Source organism: Megascapheus bottae, chromosome 10 (genome assembly GCF_031878675.1).
Source record: "Megascapheus bottae isolate mThoBot1 chromosome 10, mThoBot2.hap1, whole genome shotgun sequence".
NCBI classification, from domain to species: Eukaryota; Metazoa; Chordata; class Mammalia; order Rodentia; family Geomyidae; genus Megascapheus; species Megascapheus bottae.
In genome coordinates, this window is record NC_143518.1 from 58,015,901 (window position 1) to 58,037,356 (window position 21,456).

At 49.8% G+C, this 21,456-nt stretch overlaps 1 protein-coding gene across 2 annotated transcripts in view; it reads left to right on the plus strand.

The window, feature by feature from the left end:
• The window catches only part of Lmod1 (leiomodin 1), a 46,575-nt gene that overhangs the window by 18,915 nt on the left and 6,204 nt on the right, over window positions 1-21,456 (plus strand). The window contains exons 2-3 of one of the 2 annotated variants that reach the window (XM_090341433.1): window positions 12,514-14,019; window positions 16,524-17,258. In XM_090341433.1, the coding sequence (XP_090197559.1) occupies window positions 12,514-14,019; window positions 16,524-16,550 (1,533 nt within the window). In that variant the 3' untranslated portion in view covers window positions 16,551-17,258. Of the gene's footprint in view, window positions 1-12,513; window positions 14,020-16,523; window positions 17,259-21,456 lie in introns of those variants that run through there. The other variant, XM_090341432.1, reaches the window with a different exon arrangement.

Consider the following 21,456-nt stretch of genomic DNA (forward strand, 5'->3'; position numbering starts at 1 on the left):
CTTGGAGATATGGCTCAAATGGTAGAGTGCCAGTGGAGTAGAAATAGCTAAGGGAGGGGCCGGGAGTTTGGCCTAGTGGTAAGAGTGCTTGCCTAGCATGCACAAAGACCTGGGTTTGATTCCTCAGTACCACATACATAGAAAAAGCCGAAAGGGGCTGGGAGTTTGGCCTAGTGGTAGAGTGCTTGCCTTGCATGCATGAAGATCTGGGTTTGATTCCTTGGTACCACATACATAGAAAAGGCCAGAAGTGGTGCTGTGGCTCAAGTGGTAGAGCTCTAGCCTTGAGAAAGCCTAAGGACAGTGCTCAGGTCCTGAGTTCAAGCCAGGACTGGCAAAATAAATAAATTAATTAATCAAACACACACACACACACACACACACACACACACACACACACACACACACACACACAGAGCCCAAAGAGAAAGAAAAAGCTGTGAGGGGTACTGTGGCTCAAGTGGCAGAGTGCTACCCTTGAGAAAAGCCCAAGGACAGTGCTCAGGCCCTGAGTTCAAGCCCATGACTAGCAAAAAATACTAGAAAGAAAAAAATAAGACATCATTCACATATCATAAGATCTATCTTTTTAATGTGGAAAATTCAGTGTGTCTGTGTTTTGTTTTTAGTATATTCACGAAGTTGTACAATCAATATCACTCCTTCATTCCAGAATATTTTCTTTTTTGGGGGGAGGCAGTCATGGAGCTTGAGTCTGGGCCTGGGCACTGTCCCTGAGCTCTTCAGCTCAAGGTTACTGCCCTACCCTTGAGGACAGTCCCACTTCCCATTTTCCAGAGGATTCGAGGTAAGAGTCTCACAGTCTTTAGTGCCGGGGCAGGCTTTGAGCCACAATCCTCAGATGTCAGGCTCCTGAGTAGCTAGGATTACAGGTATGAGCCACCTCACCGGGCTTGTTCCAGAATACTTCCATTGCCCACGAAGAAACCTCCATCCATTAGTAGGTGGCTCTTTATCTCCACTACCCCACATTTGGTGCATGTATATGTTGGTCTTGGGGCTTGAACTCAGGGCCTGGTCACTGTCCCTGAGCTTTTTATTTTGTTGGTTGTGGGACTTGAACTCTGGTGTTGTCCTTGAGCTCTTCAGCTCAAGGCTACCACCACTCTACTTCTTGAGCCACAGAACCACTTGCTTAAAGTGAGTGCACTACTACAAAAGCCACATCTCCACTTACAACTTTTTCTTTTCTTTTCTTTTTTGGCCAGTCCTGGGGTTTGAGCTCAGGGCCTGCACACTGTCCTGGGGCTTTCTCAAGGCCAGAGTTGTACTGCTTGAGACACAGCTCCATTTCCAGCTTTTTCTATGTAGGTGGTACCAAGGAGTCAAGCCTGGGTCTTCGAGCATGCTAGGTAAGCACTCTACCACTAGGCCAAACTCCTGGCGGAGTTCCACCTTTTTTGACAGTTAATTGGAGATTAGGACTGGCCTCAAATCTCAGTCCTCAGATCTCAGCCTTCTGTGTGGTACCTGGAAGTTAATGGATATTTTTTGTTGAAAATTTGCAGAAATTGAGCCTAGGTCCTCATGCATGCTAGGCAAGTGCTCTACCACTAAGCTATATCCTTAGCTTCAGCTAATGGCTTTTGTGTATCCATGGTTTCTGTGTTTTGGAGCTATCATGAACAATGCTGCCACAAATATTTGTGTAAGTTTTTTTGTGGCCACATGGTTTTAGTCTTCTTGGGCATTTGTGTAGGTATGATTTATGGATCATATAGGGGCTGTCTGTTTAACTATTGGGGAATTACTCAACTGTTTTCCAAAATGGCAGCACCATTTGTATTTTTACCAGCCATATATGCAGGTTCCAACTTCTTCACCTCATTATCATCACAATGGACATCCTGAGGTGTTACATGAACCTCACTGTGATTGAGTCTGTCAGCCTCAAAGTTTATGGGTGTGTGTGTGTGTGTGTGTGTGTGTGTGTGTGTGTGTCTGTGTCTGTGTTTGTGTTTGTCTGTCTATCTGTACTTGAGTTCAGGAGCTGATATTACCCTTTATTTTTTTTGCTCAAGGTGGACACTCTAACACGTGAGCCACATCTCCATTTTCAGCTTTTTGGTAATTAATTGGAGATAAGAGTCTCATGAATAGCTGGGTGCTGGTGGCTCATGACTGTAATCCTAGCTTTTCAAGAGGCTGAGATCTGAAGATCATGATTTGAAGCCAGTGCAGACAGGAAAGTATGAGAAGTATGAGACTCTTTTTTTTTTTTTGCCAGTCCTATGGACTGAACTCAGGGCCTAGACACTGTCCTTGGGCTTTCTCAAGGCTAGAGCTCTACCACTTGAGCCACTTCACCACTTTGAGCTTTTTTCTGTGTATGTGGTACCAAGGAGTCGAACCTGGGTCTTTGTGCATGCTAGACAAGCACTCTACCACTAGGCCAAACTCCCATCCCTGTGAGACTCTTATTGCCAGTAAACTACTCAGAAAAAAGCCAGAAGTGGTTCTATAGCTCAAGTGGCAGAGCAATAGCCTTGAGCAAAAATCTTTTTGCTCAAGGATAGTGCTCAGGTCCTGAGTTCAAGCCCCATGACTCAAAAAAGAAAAGGTGACAGAGAGAGAGAGGGAGGAGGGAGAAAGAAAGAGATAGAGAAAGAGAGAAAGAGAGAGAGAGAGACAGAGAGAGAGAGAGAGAGAGAGAGAGAGAGAGAGAGAGAGAGAGAGAGAGAGAGAGAGAGAGAGATATTTTCACTGACTTTCTTGCCCAGGCTATGTTCAAAACTATCTGATCCTCAGATTTCAGCCTCCTGTATAGCTACAGGTGTGAGCCACCAGCACATCCAGCCCGACATAGACTTTATTTACTTAAGCAATGTGACAGATTCCTGGCTGCACTTCTGTACATCCCTTCCTCTTCCCTAGAACTCGCCTTTCAGAATCACCTTACTTCCTCCTACAGCTCTTATTGCTACTTACATGCCAGAGACTCCCAGATCTCTATCTCTGGCCCAGATCCTTTTCCTGAGCCTCTGGTCCCTATGAATGCCAGCTTGTTAAGCATTTAAACTTTGTCGTCGCCAAAACAGCTCACCATCTCAATTTTCATGTCTCTGTTCCCCCTTCCTCTTCCTTATAAGAGCTGCAAGCATCGCTCTCGAGACCTCCATCATCTTTCAGCCCTCCTTGTCATCCCTCTCTTCACATAGCCTTACCAGCCGGACCCAAAAGTATTTGTGGAATGTGTCTCCTCTCTGCACTCACTTCTCACCCTTGGTCTAACAGCTCATGATTCCTGTACTATTGCAGCAGCCCCTAGATGGACCCTCTCTCCTGAGCTCCAGTCTCTCCCAGCCTCAACTACACTCTGAACAGCAGCCAGAGCTTGCTTGCTTTCTAAAACACAAATCTGTTGCTTCTCTTTCAAATCTGTGCGGCCCATCAGGCAATGGTCATATTGCTTAGTGTGGTGGTGGTAAAGAACCTCATTGCATCCAGTCCTCATCTCATCTCCCACCACCTCCTCCTCTGCCCATTCAAGTCACAAAGGACTTCACCATGGTCCCCAGATGTACCAAGCTCCACAGATCCCTTGCTTTCTCTTGTCTGGTTCAGGCAAGTCCTTCTCTTGCCCGTATGTACAAATGACATTCCCTAGAAAAACCACCTCTGTAGACTGACGCCCTGGTCCCCACTTCCCGTGTATTTGGGTTCTGCTCTGTGCAGAGGTTGACTTGGCATCCTTGGCCCAGGGGCCTGACAGCCTTGTTTGCTGACTCTCTTCCTCCTGATCCTGACTTTCTTTCTCCCTCCACCTCCTGATTATTCTGTTCTGTGTTTTGTTTTGCCAGTCCAGGGCTTGAGCTCAATGCCTGAGCACTGTCCTTGGGCTTTCTCAAGGCTAGAGCTCTACGCCTTGAGCCATAGCACCTCTTCCAGCCTTTTCTATATACATGTACTAAGGAATCAAACCTGGGTCTTCGTGCGTGCCAGGCAAGCACTCTACCAAACTCCCGGCCAAATTCCTGGTGCCTACCTCTTGATTGTTCTAGAATATGAAGCTTCAGCTTACTGCTCTCTAGCTGTCCATCAGCTCTGACCCTCTCTGCTTTCAGATAGAGAGCAGATTCCCTTCCCAACTTAAGCCTTGGCACATGGAGAGCCTAGGTCTCCTGAAGCTGTGCTGCTGAAGGTGTCTTCTCCCGGGGGTTGTGGTGCTCCTGAAACATCAAATGAGGAACTTTCCAGAAATGAGGCCTGGGATATGGTGGTTTAAAGTTTTTCATTTATCTGGGGTAAAAAATTCCTGAGAAGAAACCATGGGCAGTGTGGCTCATATCTGTTATCCGAGCTACCCTGGAGACTGAGATCTGAGGATCGCGGTTGAAAGCCAGCCCAGGCACTAAAAAGTCTGTGAGACTCATCTTCAATTAACCACCAGAAAACCAGAAGTGGTGCTGTGGCTCAAGGGGTAGAGCAGTAGCCTTGAGCTGAAGAGCTCAGAAACAACGCCCAGGCCAAGTTCAGGCCCCATGACTGACCCCCCCAAAAAAAAATTCTAGATGGGAGTGGTAATGAAGTCAGTATGTATATTTTTCTGTCCATAATTCTGAGCCCTACTGGAATCTTCAGGAAGACACTGGAAGCCTAATAGTGTGGCCCAAGGGATAGAGTACTTACCTACCAAGCTGAGGTCCTCAGTTGTTGGTGTTTTGTTTTTTGCCAGTCCTGAAGCTTGAGTCTGGGCACTATTCTTAGACATTTTTTTTGCTCAAGGCTAGTGCTCTGCCACGTGAGCCACAGTGCCATTTCTGGCTTTCTCTGTGTATGTGGTACTGGGGAATGGAACCCAGGGTTTTGTGCATGCTAGTAAGCATTCTACCACTAGGCTACATTCCTGGCCTGAGGTTTTTGTTTGTTTGTTTGTTTGTTTGTTTTTAAAGGAAGATACTGGAGAAAGCCTTGGAGGTAAATTAGAAGCTGGTATAGAGATGTGAATATAGACATGTAAACTAAAAAGTGGTACCATTGGGTGCTGGTTGGTGTTTTCCTGAAGGTTTCTATAGGGTACCAGGGAGCTCTGCCCTGGACTCAGCTCTGTCCAGAAGTTGCAGAGATCTAGACAAAATGTCTCCCAGATTTGCAAAGCTCCAATTAATCAGAAAAAAAAAGCTCAGAGTGGATCTGTGGCTCTAGGGATAGAGCACCAACCTTGAGTGAAAAAGTCAGGGGAGAGTGGGAGACCCTGAGTTCAAGCCTCAGCCCCCAACCCCGCACACACACGACATTCTCTCTGTAGCCCTAGAGCATGAAAATGAGCTCAGAGGCCCTGCTGAGCCCTGTGGGGCTGAACACCCAGGAAGCTGTTTTCCATTAGAGCATCATGGCCTCTTCTGTTTAGAGGAGGCAGGAGGGTGGCTGGGTGAGAGCCAGGGTTCCAGCTCACAGCTCAGTCCAGAGGACAGCGTGTTCCTCCTGCCACCCCCTTCCCCCGCCTCCCCTGGGACCCAAGTGGGTCCCAGAACTCTGGGACAAATAACTTAAAGTAGATCTTTACAGTTTTTTTTCCCCCCCCAAACTAGCTTGAGTCTTCAGCTAGGCAGGAATAACAATAAGAAGCAGAAAATCCTACGTTGCTCCGAGAGCAGGGTGGTAAATGACTTGTTTCTCCAGAGATTTCCTGGTTTCTCCCAAAATGGGGTTTGCTACACACTTCTCAGCATGAGTCACCAAGACCAGTTGGCGAAACATTGAGGTCTAAGGGCAGAAAGAAGTAGAACGGCCCCTTTATCAGCAGAGATCCTGCACGAGACCTTTCAGGACCAGCAACAGGCTGCCCCTGACCCCTAACAGAAGTCAGGGTGAAGACATTAGGCCACAGCCTCCCCTAAAACCAGATTCCCTCCACTTACAGTGGAATGAAGCTTCCTGAGTGGAGTCGGTCCCCAGGTGAGAAGCCATATCTTCTATTCTACCTTCTTCTTTTATGCTGGCTTCTCCTAGGGTCAGGTCACCTCTCCCCATCCATCCTTCCATTGCCAAAAGCCCTGGCACAATAAGACTGTGAGTAGTCAGAGGTCTCTAGCCCACTGAGTGCAAGAGCTTCAGCCACCCAAGTTGGTACATCTCTCATTACCTCTGCTCCTCATCCTTAAAAGGCAAAACGGATATGGAAATGAAAACTCTGCATGAAGTAAGACCCTTCAGACAAATGGAGAGAAGAAGGGTGGCCTTGAGTTCTAGATCCTCCTGCCTCAGCCTTCTGAGTGCTGGGATAACAGTCTGTGTTTTAAGATAATCTTGTATCCCAAGTGGCACCCAGCATTTATCAGGACTTGAGGGTCTGTCTTGCATACCAACAAGCAGAGGGTGGGCAGGGGTCTGGATGAGAACTGAGAACCAAGGAGATAGAAGTCTTGTCCTAGAAGTTCATTTCAAGTATGGCCCAGAGAAAAATCGCTTAAATACAGTGTTTGACGGAAGGGCAAAGCTGGGAATTAGCTTCTCAGTCTGAAGTCTAGAATCTAGTAACCCAAACTTGATCTCTTCCAAGCTTCCATATTTTGGGCTAAAGTGGTACAGATGGAGAAACTAACGTCTGTTAGCGCCTTCCCCTCCCCACCCTGCCAACCCACACCCCACCTCCCACCTCCAATCCCCCAAGGCAGAGTTTCTCCTTGTTTACCGCCTTCCATTAAGGAATATCAGGATGAAAATGGGGTGTAGACATTATGTTGGTATTAAGACCCAGTTGGAGGATGGAGCCTAGGAATAAGGAGGGTAGGAGATGGGGCCCAAGAGGGCTCTGCATCCATTGGTCAAACACCTCTCCCACCTCAGGGATCAGCCAATTGCCCCTGCCAGTTTGGTACCTCTTCTGTCTCTTCAGGAAGGGCAGCCAGCTCTGCTTCCTGTCTGTCACCTCCCTGAAAGGGAGGGACTTCCTCCAGCCTAGTATGTGCTTCTTAGAAACTCACATGGCTCTTCCTAGCGTGTTCACCAGGCTTTCTCCTCTGTCTGGCGCTGCGCCCCAGCCTCTGAAGAGAAGAGAGAGAACAGCACAGGTTGATGACATGGCTCAAGTGGTGAAGGAAAACGAAATCAAACCCCAGTCCCACTACCACCCCTCTCTCTCCCTCTCTCTCTCTCTCTCTCTCTCTCTCTCTCTCTCTCTCTCTCTCTCTCTCTCTCTCTCTCTCTCTCTCTCTCCCTCTCCTCCCCTCTCTCCTCCTCTCCCCCCACCCCACTCTGGAGTTCCAGAAGAGGGATGGTCAGTATGCCCAGAAAGTCTCCACATCTTACGAGAGAGCCCCTAGTCCTAAATTAGAAATTCTATTTTGAATCCCAATCCGTGTGTGTGTGTATGTGTGTGTGTGTGTGTGTGTGTGTGTGTGTGTGTATGAACACATGTGTGTAACCAAGGTCTTGAACTCTCAGCTTTCTTGCTCAAGGCTAGCCATTTCAGCCAAATCTCCAATCTGGCATTTTTGCTGGAGACAGAGTCTTGCAGACTTCTCAGCCTGGCTCTGGATCATAATCCTCCAGGACTCGTGGAGTAGCTAGGATTATAGGCATGAGCCATGGGTGCCAGCTCTCTATTCTTTTGTTGTTTCTTTGTTTGTGTTATTTGACACAGTGTAACCACTGCTAGTTTCAGACTCAGAATCCTACTTCTACCTCTCCAGTGCTGAGATTCCAGGTATGAACCACCATACCTGGCTTGCACTCCCAGTGTGGAAAGGAACTCAGTGTCTGTGGGGGGCTTTGTATGGAAACCCTTGAACATTCCAAATAGTATCCTTATAGAGGGTTAACTGGGTATGAAGTTAGAGTCTCGCCGTACTCTTACTTCTCATCTTCTCCCCTCCTTCTCCAGTGAGGCCTTAGTTTCTCCACATGCCACTTACAGCTTGCAGGGGGAAGTAGAAGGGCTTTCTCACAACTCTTCCTGCCAGGGCTAGTGCAAAGGTTCAGGGTTTCCTTGAGTCAGGAGCTTTGAAGCGAGCATGAGAGGAAAAGGGAATGGTCAGGTGGGGGGGGTAACTGACAAGCAGGCTGCTAGGAGGAGCCAAGGTCCTGACTCTGAGCCACTGTCAGCTAGGCATTGAGGAACTTCCACTTAGGAATGGCTAAGAAAGGGACCCCAGCTTCTCTGTGTAACAAAATGGGCGGAGGGCATGGCTCATGTGATAGAGCACTTGCTTAGCAAGTTCGAAGTCATTGGCCATCTTAAGGAGATGGGGTAAGCCAAGTCAGTAACCCCCACAGAGGTGTTCACCCTCAGTATCCTCTACCACAGATGCCTGGCCAGCTCTTCCTTCTGCTGCCATGCTCCCTGGATGGCAATGACAAGACCCAGTGTCATGGGACACTATGTCTCTATCCTGCTGGATGAATCTGTTAGAAAATGAGCAAGCCCACAGGATTCCCAGTGGACTGGCTCTAGAGGATGCATCCGGTTGACTCTGCGGATGGGACTGTGTCTGTGCCCACACCACTGCTCCCTGCCTCTGTCACCACAGGGGTGCTAGGGGTTTGTGGGAAGACTTCTCAAAGCAACCTGGTCCCTCCCTAGCATCACTGGGCAGGTGTCTGGCATCTGACATGCATTTCATCTCCACAGAAAAGTACCAAGACGGTTCCACTGACGGCTGGGCAAGGGTTAACTTTTCACCCTGCAGAACAAAGGGGTCAGGAGGTCACCCATGAGAGAAGGGACGGGCCCCCCTGCCTACCATCCCCAGGGGCTCAACACAACACAGTGTAGTTCCTATCCAAGTCGTTCTTGACCTTGGACCTTAGTTTGAGGCCAGCTCCAGAGACCCTTGGCCCGTGAGGAGCTCCCAGGGGCTAAACAAACAACTCACCTCTGGACATATTGCTGGGATCTGCACACTGGCTAACTGCCTGCAGAGTCAGTGTTCTCCCACGCCTTTGGGAGCAGAATATTTCTAGAACAATCCCCAGCATTCCCAGAACGGACAGCCTTGAAAAGCTCAGCGGCCTTGCTAAGGACAATGATGTTCACAGGTCTGTCAGATGTGTCACAGGTCTTCCCCAGGGGAAGGCTGCTGCCTGCGGGCCTACGAACAGAGGTGTTGAGATTCTGCTCCCACTGGGGCCCTAGGAATGCTACTGCCCCTAGATGTCAATGATACGTCCAGAAGCATTGCCAGGGGAATCTGGATCCCTTGTCTTGGAAGTGCATACACACATTGGCATCTCCATAACCCTTAGGCTTTTTTCAAAGGCTTTTTTCAAAAAATGATTGCCCCTCTGTCTCACACCTGGAAGCTGATAATCCTTCATACGATGGGTGTTCTTTCTGCTAGCTAACCTAAACTCCTCTTTGCTATAGGGACAAAAGGTTAAGTAAGGTCTAGAGACAGGAACACAGACAAAAATAAGCCCTGGAGGTCCCAGGATGCACTCCTAGTTCTAGAAACAAAAAGTGTTTGGCCTGCACTCCCTCTCAGATAAGCACAAAGGAGGCAGCTAGCTTAGCTATGTGCCACGAGGAGCTCCTCTACAGAAATCCCAGCCCAGGAGAACTCTGGACTCCTTCTCCTTTTAAGGCAAGGTCTGAGCTCTCTGCTGCGAGCTACAGCAAGCCCCAGCCCCAGCCCCACTCATTCCTGGCTATTTGGAGGAAACTGATGATTAATCAGCCTTCTCTCCCCCCCCCAACGTGTTTTCCATTAGGTTCTTTTTAAAGGGTTGGCACACCTCCTAAGCAACAGATAGTTGGCAGATCCTAGCCAAGCAGGACCCCAGCGAAGGGGACGTACCAATACCAAGAGGGTGGGGTTGGTAGTCCTAGGTTAGGACAGAGGGGAGAGGTTAGGATGTGGGGTCTGCACCCCAGTGTGCACTGGCTAAAACCATTCCCACTTGGAGAGGAAAGAAAGAAGGAAGGGACATACTGAATGGGAGCCTTGGTGTGCAGGGGCTTGGCCAGAGGAGGAGGTTGGCTCTGAGCCAGGGGTATTAGGGCCTTCAGGTGTCCAGAGGGTTCTGGACAGGCAGGCAGGATGGAAGGCTTGGTCCTTGGTGAGGATGGTCAGTCAGTTACACTGTTTTCATGGCCCAATTTTTTTCCCCCTGCATCTGCTCCATATAGTTGGTGGTCACTGTCTGGGTCTCAGTTTCCCTTTAAGTTGCCAAGACAGCTGGTCAGTGCACAGTGGACACTGAAGTGGGCACATTTGGGGAAAGGATGTCCAGGCAGGAGGTGTTGTTTTAGGCCAGACATCCGGAGCCTAGGTTGGAGATTCTAATCCCTGAGTCTTAGCTTTTCCTGGGCTCTGGCTCTGAGTGGGATAGGGTAGAAAGGGAGAGGGGATTCCCTGGCCAAAGGGGTTATTATAAAGGCACCATCCAATAGGATAGGTTTCCTCATTTGCATTTTATTTGCATACTCTACTCCTTTAGCTATAATAAAGTCACCTCCACTTCTGCTCCAGGGTGATCTGAAGGGTCAGTGCCCTGGAACCCTGCATTGAATGAGGGGGTGTCCTTTACCCCTACCCCATCACCGTAGCTCCCGTGACCCACCAGGGCAGCTGGACTGGGGGACAGGAGCAGGAAGGGCACATTCCAAGGCTCTTTCTCCCAGGCTCTGGGCCCTTGGCTGGCTATTGTGATTGTAGCAGACGAGCCAAAGACTTCTGCTAAATAAACCCAGGCTGGTCCCCTGTGACATGTGTTTGTGGAGCAGGTACAAATGGTTTCCATGGAACCAACCAACCAACCAACCTCTCTCTCCATTCCCTCTGGAAGGCAGAGAGTGAGGGAGGCCTACACGAGCCAGACAGTTTCTTTCTTTCTTCCGTTCTTATCCCCCCCGCCCCCCACCAGTTAGGCACTCTTAAAAGACAGCAGCCCTTCTGACATTCAGGCATGGTTTCTCTCTTCCTGTAGTAAAGGGCTTTCCTGCAGCTCAGGTTCTCTGATCCTCCTCTAAGTTCTCATATCTCCTCTCAGGCATGTTACAGGCTCCTCCGCCGCTCTGGTGCAGATGGAAAGCTAATACTCTCAAACTAGGATCACACTTAAGAGGTTTTGGTGGTGGTGGTATTTTTCTGCTGGTACTGGGGGCTTGGACTCAGGGCTTGGTCACTGTCCCTTAGCTTTTTTTACTCAAGGCTAACACTCTACCACTTGAGCCACAGCTCCACTGCCAGATTTTTTTTTTTTTTTTTTGCTAGTTAATTAGAAGTAAGAGTCTCATGAACTTGCCTGCCTGGGCTGGCTTTGATCTAGATCTCAGCTTCCTGAGTAGGTAGGATTACAGGCATGATCCATTGGCACCCACCACACTTGAAGTTTTCCAGTGTCTGAGAGCCTCTGGCTCCCCTCAGCAGTAGAGCTGGGACTAGGGGAGACACTTAGGTATACACTACAAGCCAAAAATGTAGTGGGCCACAAAAATGACATTTCATTGTTTATTAAAAATCCAACGTAGGGGCTGGGTGTTTGGCCTAGTGGTAGAGTGCTTGCCTAGTATGCACGAAGACCTAGGTTTAATTTCTCTGTATCACATACATAGAAAAAGCCAGAAATGGTGCTGTGGCTCAAATGGTAGAGCTCTGGCCTTGAGAAAGCCCATGGACAGTGCTCAGGCCCTGTTTTCAACCTCCAAAGCCAGCCCAGGCACTAAAGACCAAGAGACTCTTATTAATCACTAGAAACTGAGCTGCAGGAAAGTCCTAGAAAGCTGAAGAGCTCAGGGACAGTGCCAAGGCTCAGAGTTCAAGTCCCACGACTGACTAAAAAAAAACAATCAAAATTAAACCAGGTACTGATGTCTCATGCCTTTAATCCTAGCTATTCCGGAGACAGAGATCTGAGGATTATAATTTAAATTCAGCTCAGGCAAACAAATCTGAGAGACTTTTATTTTCAATTAACCAGCACAAAGCCAGAAGTGGAGTGGTAGTTCAGTGGTAAACCAGCAAAAAACAAGACACACTGGTGTGGCTCAAATGGTAGACTGCCAGCCTTGAGCAAAAAAAACCCATGTGAGAACACTAGGCCCTGAGTTCAAGGCCCAGTACAGGTACAGCACGCACATGCAAATACACGTGTGCATGCACCTGTACACACACACACACACACACACACACACACACACACACACTAACACAAATTAATGTGGAAAGGCCGTGATGAACTGCAGTTCCATGCTGTCTGCTCAGGTTTCAACAAGTCATGGCAGGACACTGTGGAAAGCAGGCCTCACTCACTGATGACCAGAAAGGGCAACTGTGATCTGAGCATGTGCAGGACAGGGTCTGCAGCTTCACTATCTACTGGTGCTCCTTCGGCATCACATGACCCTGAAGATGGGAGTCTGATATCAACCCATTTTGCAGCCAGAGGGAACTAACTGCTCCTTCGGCTGTCGCCATCAGAGACATGACATCACTCTCCCCAAGCCAAATGTCCTTTGGAGATGCCACAGCCTCCCCCACCAGTCTCCATACCCTTTCCTCTCCTTTGTAGCAAGCTTTGAATATTTATTTTTCTTTTCTGACTTCTTAGGAAAGCAAGCAAGCGGGGAGCAAGACAGATGCCAAGAATGGAGAGGAAAAGGGCAGAGATGCCAACAGAAAGGCCCTGGGTCCCCGGCGGGACTCAGATCTGGGAAAAGAGCCAAAGAGGGGCGGTTTAAAGAAAAGCTTCTCCAGAGACCACGAGGAAGCTGATGGCAGAGGTGGAGAGAAGGCCAAGGAGGAGAAGGTCATCAGAGGTATCGACAAGGGCCGGGTCAGGGCAGCGGTGGACAAGAAGGAGGGTGGGAAGGAGGGGAGAGGGGAAGAAAGGACGACTACCACAAGGAAGGAAGAAGAGAAGAAAGAGAGCGCCAACCTGGACAGGGGCAAGGACAAGAAGAGAGAAGATGTAAAGGAAGCGGTTAAGAAAGAGGACAGCAAGATGGCTGTAGGGGAGCGCAGGAACAAAGACACCAGACAAGAAGATGAGACGATGAGAAGGGCCAGCAAGGGCACAGACAAGAAAAAGGAGGGTGAAGGGGGACAAAGAGGAGGCGAGGACAGAGATACCAAAAAGGAGGATGGAAAAGTCCAGAAGGACAAAACCCCAAATGAGAAGGAGGCCCCGGAAGAGAAGAAGACCAAAGCAGCCGAGAGGCAGGCCCCCAGCGGGCCCGGCAGGCAGTCAGAAGGGCCTGCCCGGCCCGAGGAGGAGGCGGCCCCCAGCATATTTGATGAGCCACTGGAGAAAGTGAAGAATAATGACCCAGACACGACCGAGGTGAACGTGAACAACTCTGACTGCATCACCAATGAGATCCTGGTCCGGTTCACCGAGGCCCTGGAGTTCAACACTGTGGTCAAGGTGTTTGCCTTGGCCAACACGCGGGCTGATGACCACGTGGCCTTTGCCATCGCCATCATGCTCAAGGCCAACAAGACCATCACCAGCCTCAACCTGGACTCCAATCACATCACAGGCAAAGGCATCCTGGCCATCTTCCGCGCCCTCCTGCAGAACAACACACTGACCGAGCTGCGCTTCCACAACCAGCGGCACATCTGCGGGGGCAAGACGGAGATGGAGATCGCCAAGCTGCTCAAGGAAAACACCACCCTGCTCAAGCTTGGCTACCATTTTGAGCTGGCTGGGCCCCGCATGACCGTCACCAACCTGCTCAGCCGCAACATGGACAAGCAGAGGCAGAAGCGGCTGCAAGAGCAAAGGCAGGCCCAGGAAGCCGGTGGGGAGAAGAAGGATCGGCTGGAGGTCCCCAAAGGCGGGGCCCTGGCCAAGGGCTCCCCCAAGCCTTCGCCCCAGCCATCTCCAAAGCCCACTCCAAAGAACTCTCCCAAGAAAGGGGGTGCACCCGCCGCCCCACCCCCTCCTCCCCCTCCCTTGGCTCCTCCCCTGATCATGGAGAACCTGAAGAACTCACTCTCACCAGCTACCCAGAGGAAGATGGGGGACAAAGTCCTCCCTGCCCAGGAGAAGAACTCCCGCGACCAGCTCCTGGCTGCCATCAGGTCCAGCAACCTCAAGCAGCTGAAAAAGGCAAGTGGTTCTGGACACAGGCCTAGGGTCAGGGTGGCCAGAGAGATGGAGATGCTCGTAGCCAGTGTGAGTTGCCTCCAGGCACCGTCAGGCCTTTGCCAGCCGCCTTCCTACCTCAGGCAGACCACACCTACAGGCAAGACTGGCGGCACTGATTGATCTCTCCCTCCCTTCCACACTCCCTCCTTTCCTTTCCTTTCCTTTCCTTCCTTCCTTCCTTCCTTCCTTCCTTCCTTCCTTCCTTCCTTCCTTCCTTCCGTGTGTGTGTGTGTGTGTGTGTGTGTGTGTGTGTGTGTGTGTCTGTCCATCTGTCTGTCCGTCCCAGCACTGGGGCTTGAACTCAGGGCCTGGGCATTATTCCTTAGCTTTTTCATTCAAGGCTGGCATTCTACCAGTTCAGCCACAGCTTCACTTCTGGCTGTTTGGTGATTAATTGGAGGTAAGAGTTTCACAAGCTTCAAACCTTGATCCTCAGATTTCAGCTCTCTGAATAGTTAGGATTACAGACATAAACCACCAATGCCCAGCTTTTTCTTTTTTTAAAAATTGAAGAAGCACTTCAATAAATTGTATTTTATTTAGGGCACATTTAGCTCTATGATGCAATGTCATATGTTTCACAATTGCCTAAGAGATTTATCAATTATTATTTAGTAGTTGTACAAAAGGATTGCAATTCCAGAAGTCAAGTTATTAATACAATGCATGTGTGTGTGTGTGTGTGTGTCTGTGTGTCTGTCTGTGCCAGTTCTGGGGCTTGAACTGAGGGCCTGGGCACTGTCCTTTAGCTTTTTCAAAGCTGTGGCTATTCCACTTGGGCCCCACTTCTGGCTTTTTTCTATGTATGTGGTACCAAGGAATCAACCCAGGGCTTTGTACATACTAGGCAAACATTCTACCACTATGCCACATTCTCAGTCTGTTTTTTTTTTGTTGTTGTTGTTTTTTTTTTTTTTTTTGCCGGTCCTGGGCTTGAGCTCAGGGCCTGAGCACTGTCCTTGGACTTTCTCAAGACTAGAGCTCTACGACTTGAGCTTCAGCACCACTTCCAGCTTTTTTTCTATGAATGTGGTACTGAGGAATTAAACCTGGGTCTTTGTGCATGCTAGGCAAGCACTCTATCACGAGGCCAAACTCCAGGCCCTTGGATCTTTTTTGTTGTTGTTTTTTGTTTTGTTTTGTTTTTGTGGGTCATAGGGCTTGAACTCTGGGTTTGGGAGCTGTCCCTGAGCTCTTGAGCTCAAGGCTACCACCCTAAGCCTGGGCCTGGGCATTGTCCTTGAGCTCTTCAGCTCAAGGCTACAGCCCTACCCCAGGAGCCAAGCCCCACTTCCCTTTTTCTAGAGGTTATTTGGAGATAACAGTCTCAGGTCCTATTGTGCCAGGCTGTCTTTGAACCTCAATCCTCAGATCTCAGCCTCCTGAGTAGCTAGGATTACAGACATGAGCCACCACAACTGGCTTTTTTCTTTTTCTTTTTCTTTTTTTTTGCCAGTCCTGGGCTTGAACTCAGGTCCTGAGCACTGTCCTTGGATTTTTCTCAAGACTAGAGCTCTACCACTTGAGCCTCAGCACCACTTCTGGCTTTTTCTAAGTATGTGGTACCAAGAAATTGAACCCAGGTCTTTGTGCATGCTAGGCAAGCACTCTACCACTAGGCCAAACTCCCGGCCCTCTTTCTTTTTTTTAAACCTGTATTTGTTTTGTCTTTTTTTTGGGGGGGGGGGTACTGGGACTCAAACCCCAGACATTGTACTTACTAGGCAAGCATTTTTCCATTAGTCTCCTCTGAGACTTTTCTAAATTAGTATCTGGTAGTTGTATGAGGGGGGTTTATTTTGACATGTCCAGACATGCTTTTAATGTCCTTTGATTAGATTCACTCTCCCTTATCCTCCAAATTAAGAGGCGAGGTATTTTTTTTCCTTTCCTTTGATTTGTCTTATTTGGCAGTTCTAGGGTTTGAACTCAGAGCCTCACACTTACTAGGCAGATGCTCTATCACTGAGCTATACCTCTGGCCCTCCCACTATCTTTTTATCCAGGCTTCTCAAATTGTCACCCTCTCAATCTCCACCTCCCAGGAAGCTGGGATCTCAGGTGTGAAACCCAGCATCTGGCTGGGAGAATCTGTTTACTAACCCATGCCATGACCACATGACCCTCCTGGACACTGTGTTCTCATAACCATCTCTCCCTGAAGTCCCAGGGTGAGAGTTTCTCCACCTGGCTGGCCACCTACCGACTCCATGCTTCCCCATTTATGACTAGACATCCAGGGACAAAAGACAGCCTCATTTGTGATTCCAGGGACCCCGTAGTGACATCCAGTTGTGCAGAAAAAGGAATGCCCCTTTAATGTCAAACACCGCATGCCTCCATCCCCCAGATGACCTTGAACTGCCTGCAAGGGCATCTTCCTGAAAGGGGCATGGTGTGTCCGCTGACCTGAAGCTCCCTGTCAAAACCTCACTGCGCTAATTCATCTCTGCTTTGACCCACAGGTGGAGGTGCCCAAGCTGCTGCAGTAGGGCCAGGCTGCTAGGCACTGGTGCCAAGGCCATGGCTGCCCAGGCTCACATCCCAGGGCGGCACAGACCCTGCCCATCCCACCTGGCTGACTTGCAATGGCTCTCCCTGTTTTGCCATGGGAGAGCTCCAGGCCGGGGCCACTCTCCAGGGAGGACGCCTCATCTCTGCTTAGTTTCTTTTTCTTATCTCTGAGACTCTCCAAAAGTTGCTTTGACACTTGGAGCTGAGGGTTGTGGATAAGGGATGTCCTCCCTCATCATGGAGAAAATGGCACTTCTCAGGGCCCGTGTGACTGGCACACTGCAAAAGGACTCCGATCTCAGAGATGCCCCCCAGAGACCACACACCTACTCAGCCTTTGCCCTCCAGAGCCAGGATTCAGGCCTCTGTGGAGCCCTTGGGGGCAAAGCTGTAGGGAGGGTGGTACTCTGTGGGACTGTGGCAGAGGGTGGCAGGCCTGCCTGGGGGATCCGAAGGCAGAGCAGGAGTGGCTGGGGGTCCCCCATGACGAGTAGATGATCTGTATAGACAGTGCCTGGGAGAGAATGGGTTTCAGATGGGAGCAGAGAGACAGACAGCAGCTGGATGCTAAGGTTTGATGCCAAAGCAGACATTTTCTTCACACCCACCTGCTGTTGTATAAATAGCTGTGGATCTGTTTTTTCCATAAGATTTTGATAATATATACAAACCCTTAGCTGCAAGTAGCTGTGCCTCACTTCTGTCCTGGGCTTTGGGTCCTGAAGCTCCCCCTGGGCTCCCTGGAGGGTTCTCTGCTAAACCATCTGGAGTGGCCACGAAGTTACCCACAAAGCCCTTGAGTAGAGGACAGTTTCCCCCAAACAGGTCTGCTTCTGTACCAGTTCTTGGGGGTGACAGGGCAGAGCAGAGAGAGCTCAGGTCCCTGGGATGGAGGGTGACAGGGCAGGGCAAAGCGTGGGGCCCGGGGATGGCTATATTAGGAATGGTCAGGGAATGCTCATTCCATGACTCTTCCTCCTGTGGCTCAGGGCCAGCTCCTCACATCAGTTCCAGGCCAAGACTACTACACAGGGTGCCCTGGGGCCAGAGATATCCAACCAACTTCAGCCTGCTCCAGCTCTGAGCCAACCTCCTGGCCTGACAGGGTCACCACATCCATTACCAGGCATCGAAATTATGTTTTGGCCAGGCACCAGGGGCTTCTGCCTGTGATCCTGGTTACTCAGAAGGCTGAGATCTTAGGATCAGGGTTCAAAGTCAACTAGGACAAGAAAGACCCCAAAAAGCTAGACGTGGAACTGTAGTGCAAGTGGTAGAGTGCTAGCCTAAAAGGCTCTTGGAAAGCATCCAGGAGCTAAATTTAAGCCCCAGGATTTGCACAAAAAAGGGAGGGGAGGCATGCTTCGGGCTGTGGGTATAGCACACACCTGGGAGGCCCTGGCTTTAGGACCCTTTCTATCACACTTAAAACATGGTCTAGCCCAACGTCAGCAGCTCACATCTGTAAACCTAGCTACTCAGGAGGCTGGAATCTGAGGATCGCAGTTTAAAACCAACCAGGGTAGGAAAAGACACATCTCCAATTAATCACCAAAAATCTGGAAGAAGTGGTAGAGCGCCAGCCTTGAGATAAAAAAGGCTCAGGGACATCGCCCAGACCCTGAGTTCAAGCCTCAATATACACATTACACCCTCTGCACCCCCTCCTACCTCCCCCACATCCTACACTTCGCTAAAAAATCCAATGATTTAGTGGAGAAAAAGCCACAGGCTGGCGTCCCCATCTCGCCTTTGGACACGGCCAACCAGCGATGACATAATCATTTCCCTGGTGTGGGAGCACAGCGCCACCTGGAGGCCGATCGCCCCTCACCCTCCACTGTACCAGGAGCTGCCAGAAGCAAGGAGGAATTCTGCGGTGAAGTGAAGGGGAGAGGAGGCAAAGATGCCCTGACATGGAGCCCAGGTGGACCCCGACTGCGAGGGGCCTTCCCAGGCCCCATGAGGTCAGGACAGAGCTGCAGAAACTCACATGGCTGCCCCCCTGCACTGACAGTCTTCTGTCTGTCCAGCTTCCCCTTTCTGAAACCTAGGGATAAAGAGCTAGGAAGAGCTAGGAAGGATCTACCTGTGTTTTACAGGGGAGAATACAAAGTTCAAAGAAAGAAACTGACTTGTCCAGGTTGATGAATCTGGGCTGAAATCCCCGCCTCCTGACGACGGGTGCATCCTGTTGATCAGGTGACAAGATTTCCGACCCCTCATCCTCCATTGCAGCCTTTCCTTCTGTACCTCCTTCTCCAGGACCTGTCTCCAGCCCCAAGGGGACACATAGAGGGGTTTCGCCTACCTCCTGCTCTCCCAGGTAGCCGGAATCCCTTCTCCTGACCCCACCCCCACAGTAGATGACTGGGCTATAGGCCCTGGCGATGGGTAATGGACCCTGGCTGTAGGCTATGGGCACTGGCTACGGGCAGGCCCTGGGACTGAGATGCGGGTAGTTTGCTGTCACAGGAATTTGGTGTGCAGGTGAGTGATCTGAGATCCAAGCTCCAAGCCCTCTTTTAAAAAGTAAGATCTGCACCTGTAATCCTAACTACTCAGGAGGTTGATATCTGAGGATCAAGGTTCAAAGCCAGCCCTGGCACAAAAGGACCTGAGACTTTTTATCTCCAGTTAACCTCTAGAAAATGGGAAAAGGGGCTTGGCTCAAGGGTAGGGTGGTAGCCTTGAACTGAAGAGCTCGGGGACAGTGCCCAGGCCGAGTTCAAGCCCCATGACCCACAAAAAAAAAAAAAAAAAAGAAAAGAAAGAAAGAAAGAAAGAAAAAGAAAAGTAAAATCTGGCTGGATATTGGTGTTAGATGCCTGTAAATCCTAGCTACTCAGGAGGTTGAGATCTGAGGATTAGGGTTCAAAGCAGCCCTGGAAGTTCATGGGATTCTAATGTCTGATTAACCAGCAAGAAACCAGGCATAGAGGTGTGGCTCAAATAGTAGAGCTTCAGCCTTTAGTGGGAAAGCCAGGAAGAGCAAAAGGCCCTGAGTTCAGAGCCTGGAACTGGCAAAAAGCAAGCAAGCAAGACCTGGATGAAGACCACTCACCCAAGTGCTTCAGGAAAACTAAGACCACCTCAAGTGCCCTACTCTGTACCCAGCCCCAATCTCTTCTCCTGTGGGAGGTTCTCCATCTTGGGTTAGCCTGGAAGCCAGGCTGTTGGGTGGTTTTCCATCCGCCCATTTTCTTGAGCATCTTCTCCTAATAGTGAACTTCCACCTCGAACCTCTCTACCTTCATTCCACCTTCCCTTCCAGCCCTGCTGTCTTTTTTCCCTGTCCCAGGTATTTTTCTTTTCTTCCCTTCCTGGCTCCCTTCCCACCTCTCAGTGAATCTCCCTTTTCTGCTAACCTTTGCCTGAAGTCTCAGTGTTTTTTCCACCCACTTTTCTCTCCCTGGCCCCTGTGGTAGTTGAGTTTGAACTCAGGGCCTCATGCTTGCTAGACTGGCACATGCCCACTGTCATCTACCTGAGCAGGCCCATGTTTTCTTTTGCGCGCGCTCTCTCTCCCTCTCTCGCTCTCCCTCTCTGTGTGTAGGCTGTGTTGGGGATCAGACCCAAGGCCCCAGCCTCACACTAGGCAAGAGCTCCGTGGGGCCATGTCTTGGGTAAAAATGCCCCTAAGCTAGTAATTGGTGGCTCATAGCTGTAATCCTAGCAAATCACGTGGTTGAGATCTAAGGATCATAGTTTGAAGTCAGCCAAGGCAGAAAAGTCTGGGAGACTGTTATCTCTATTACCTAAAAACAACCATCAGCTGAACTGGGGTACATTTAGCTCAGTGGTTGAGTGCTTATTTAGCATGCACAAGGCCTTGGGTATGATCCTCAGGATGGCAAAAAGCAACAATTCTAAAATTCCTTTTCCTGGATCTGTCACAAGTCCTGAGAGATAGGACTGTGGACTGTGTCCCCAATAAGTATAGAAAGGCACAGAAACCACTCAGCTTCAGGCACATGCTGCTGTTCTCAGATTTACTTCCCCCCCCACCCCCTTAATGTGTTGAACTCAAGTCCTATGCTCCTATTTGGCTTTGTTTTTGTTTGGTTGTGCGACTTGAACTCCGGGCCTGGGCACTGACTCTGAGCTCTCCAACTCAAGGCTAATGAGTCACAGTGCCACTTTCTTACTTGGCTTTTTTGCTCAAGTCTGAGCCACATCTCCATTTCTAGCTTTTTGCTGGCTAACGAGAAACAAGAATCTCATGAGTTTGTCCGCTGAAGCTGGCTCACAACCATGGTTCTTAGATCTTGGCCTCCTAAGTACTAGGATGACAGGCATGAACCATGAACACCAGGCCCCAGATTGTCTCTTTAACTAAGCTTAGTGGGGGGGCTCTGGCGTTGACTGGAAGGCCCTGATGTCTTCAGGTTCCCCTCATGACCCAACAGCAGATAGAAGCATCTTGGCCCCTTCTCTTGGCTGGTTGTGTCCCTCCATTCAGCCCCTAGTCCTAGGACATCTGCTGAGGAAGGAAAGATAGGACTCATAGTTCACCGGCATCATAATTCTTGCTCCTGATCAGCGAGAGTATCGTCTGTCTTCTACCTAGAGGATACACACTGGATGGTCTTCATAGACATGTTCAAGGTCAGGTGGGTGGGGTCCAAATTTGGATGTAAGTGTACTAGGATGGGGAGGTGCGTTTGTCAGTTGGTGGGGCCTCAGATGGCTCAGGGGCCTGAGGACAGAATCTGTAGTAAGTACCTTCTTGGCAGCTGCTGCAAAGCCACCTCACAAGCTTTGGGAACCAGCAAAGACCCTTTGGCCAGGGGTGGTTCTGCCTGGATGGGGCTGGAGGTGGAGTTGAGCTCTCATGCTGGTGCCACCCTACCCTGCTTTAGGATGCAAGATGGGCACAAGTCT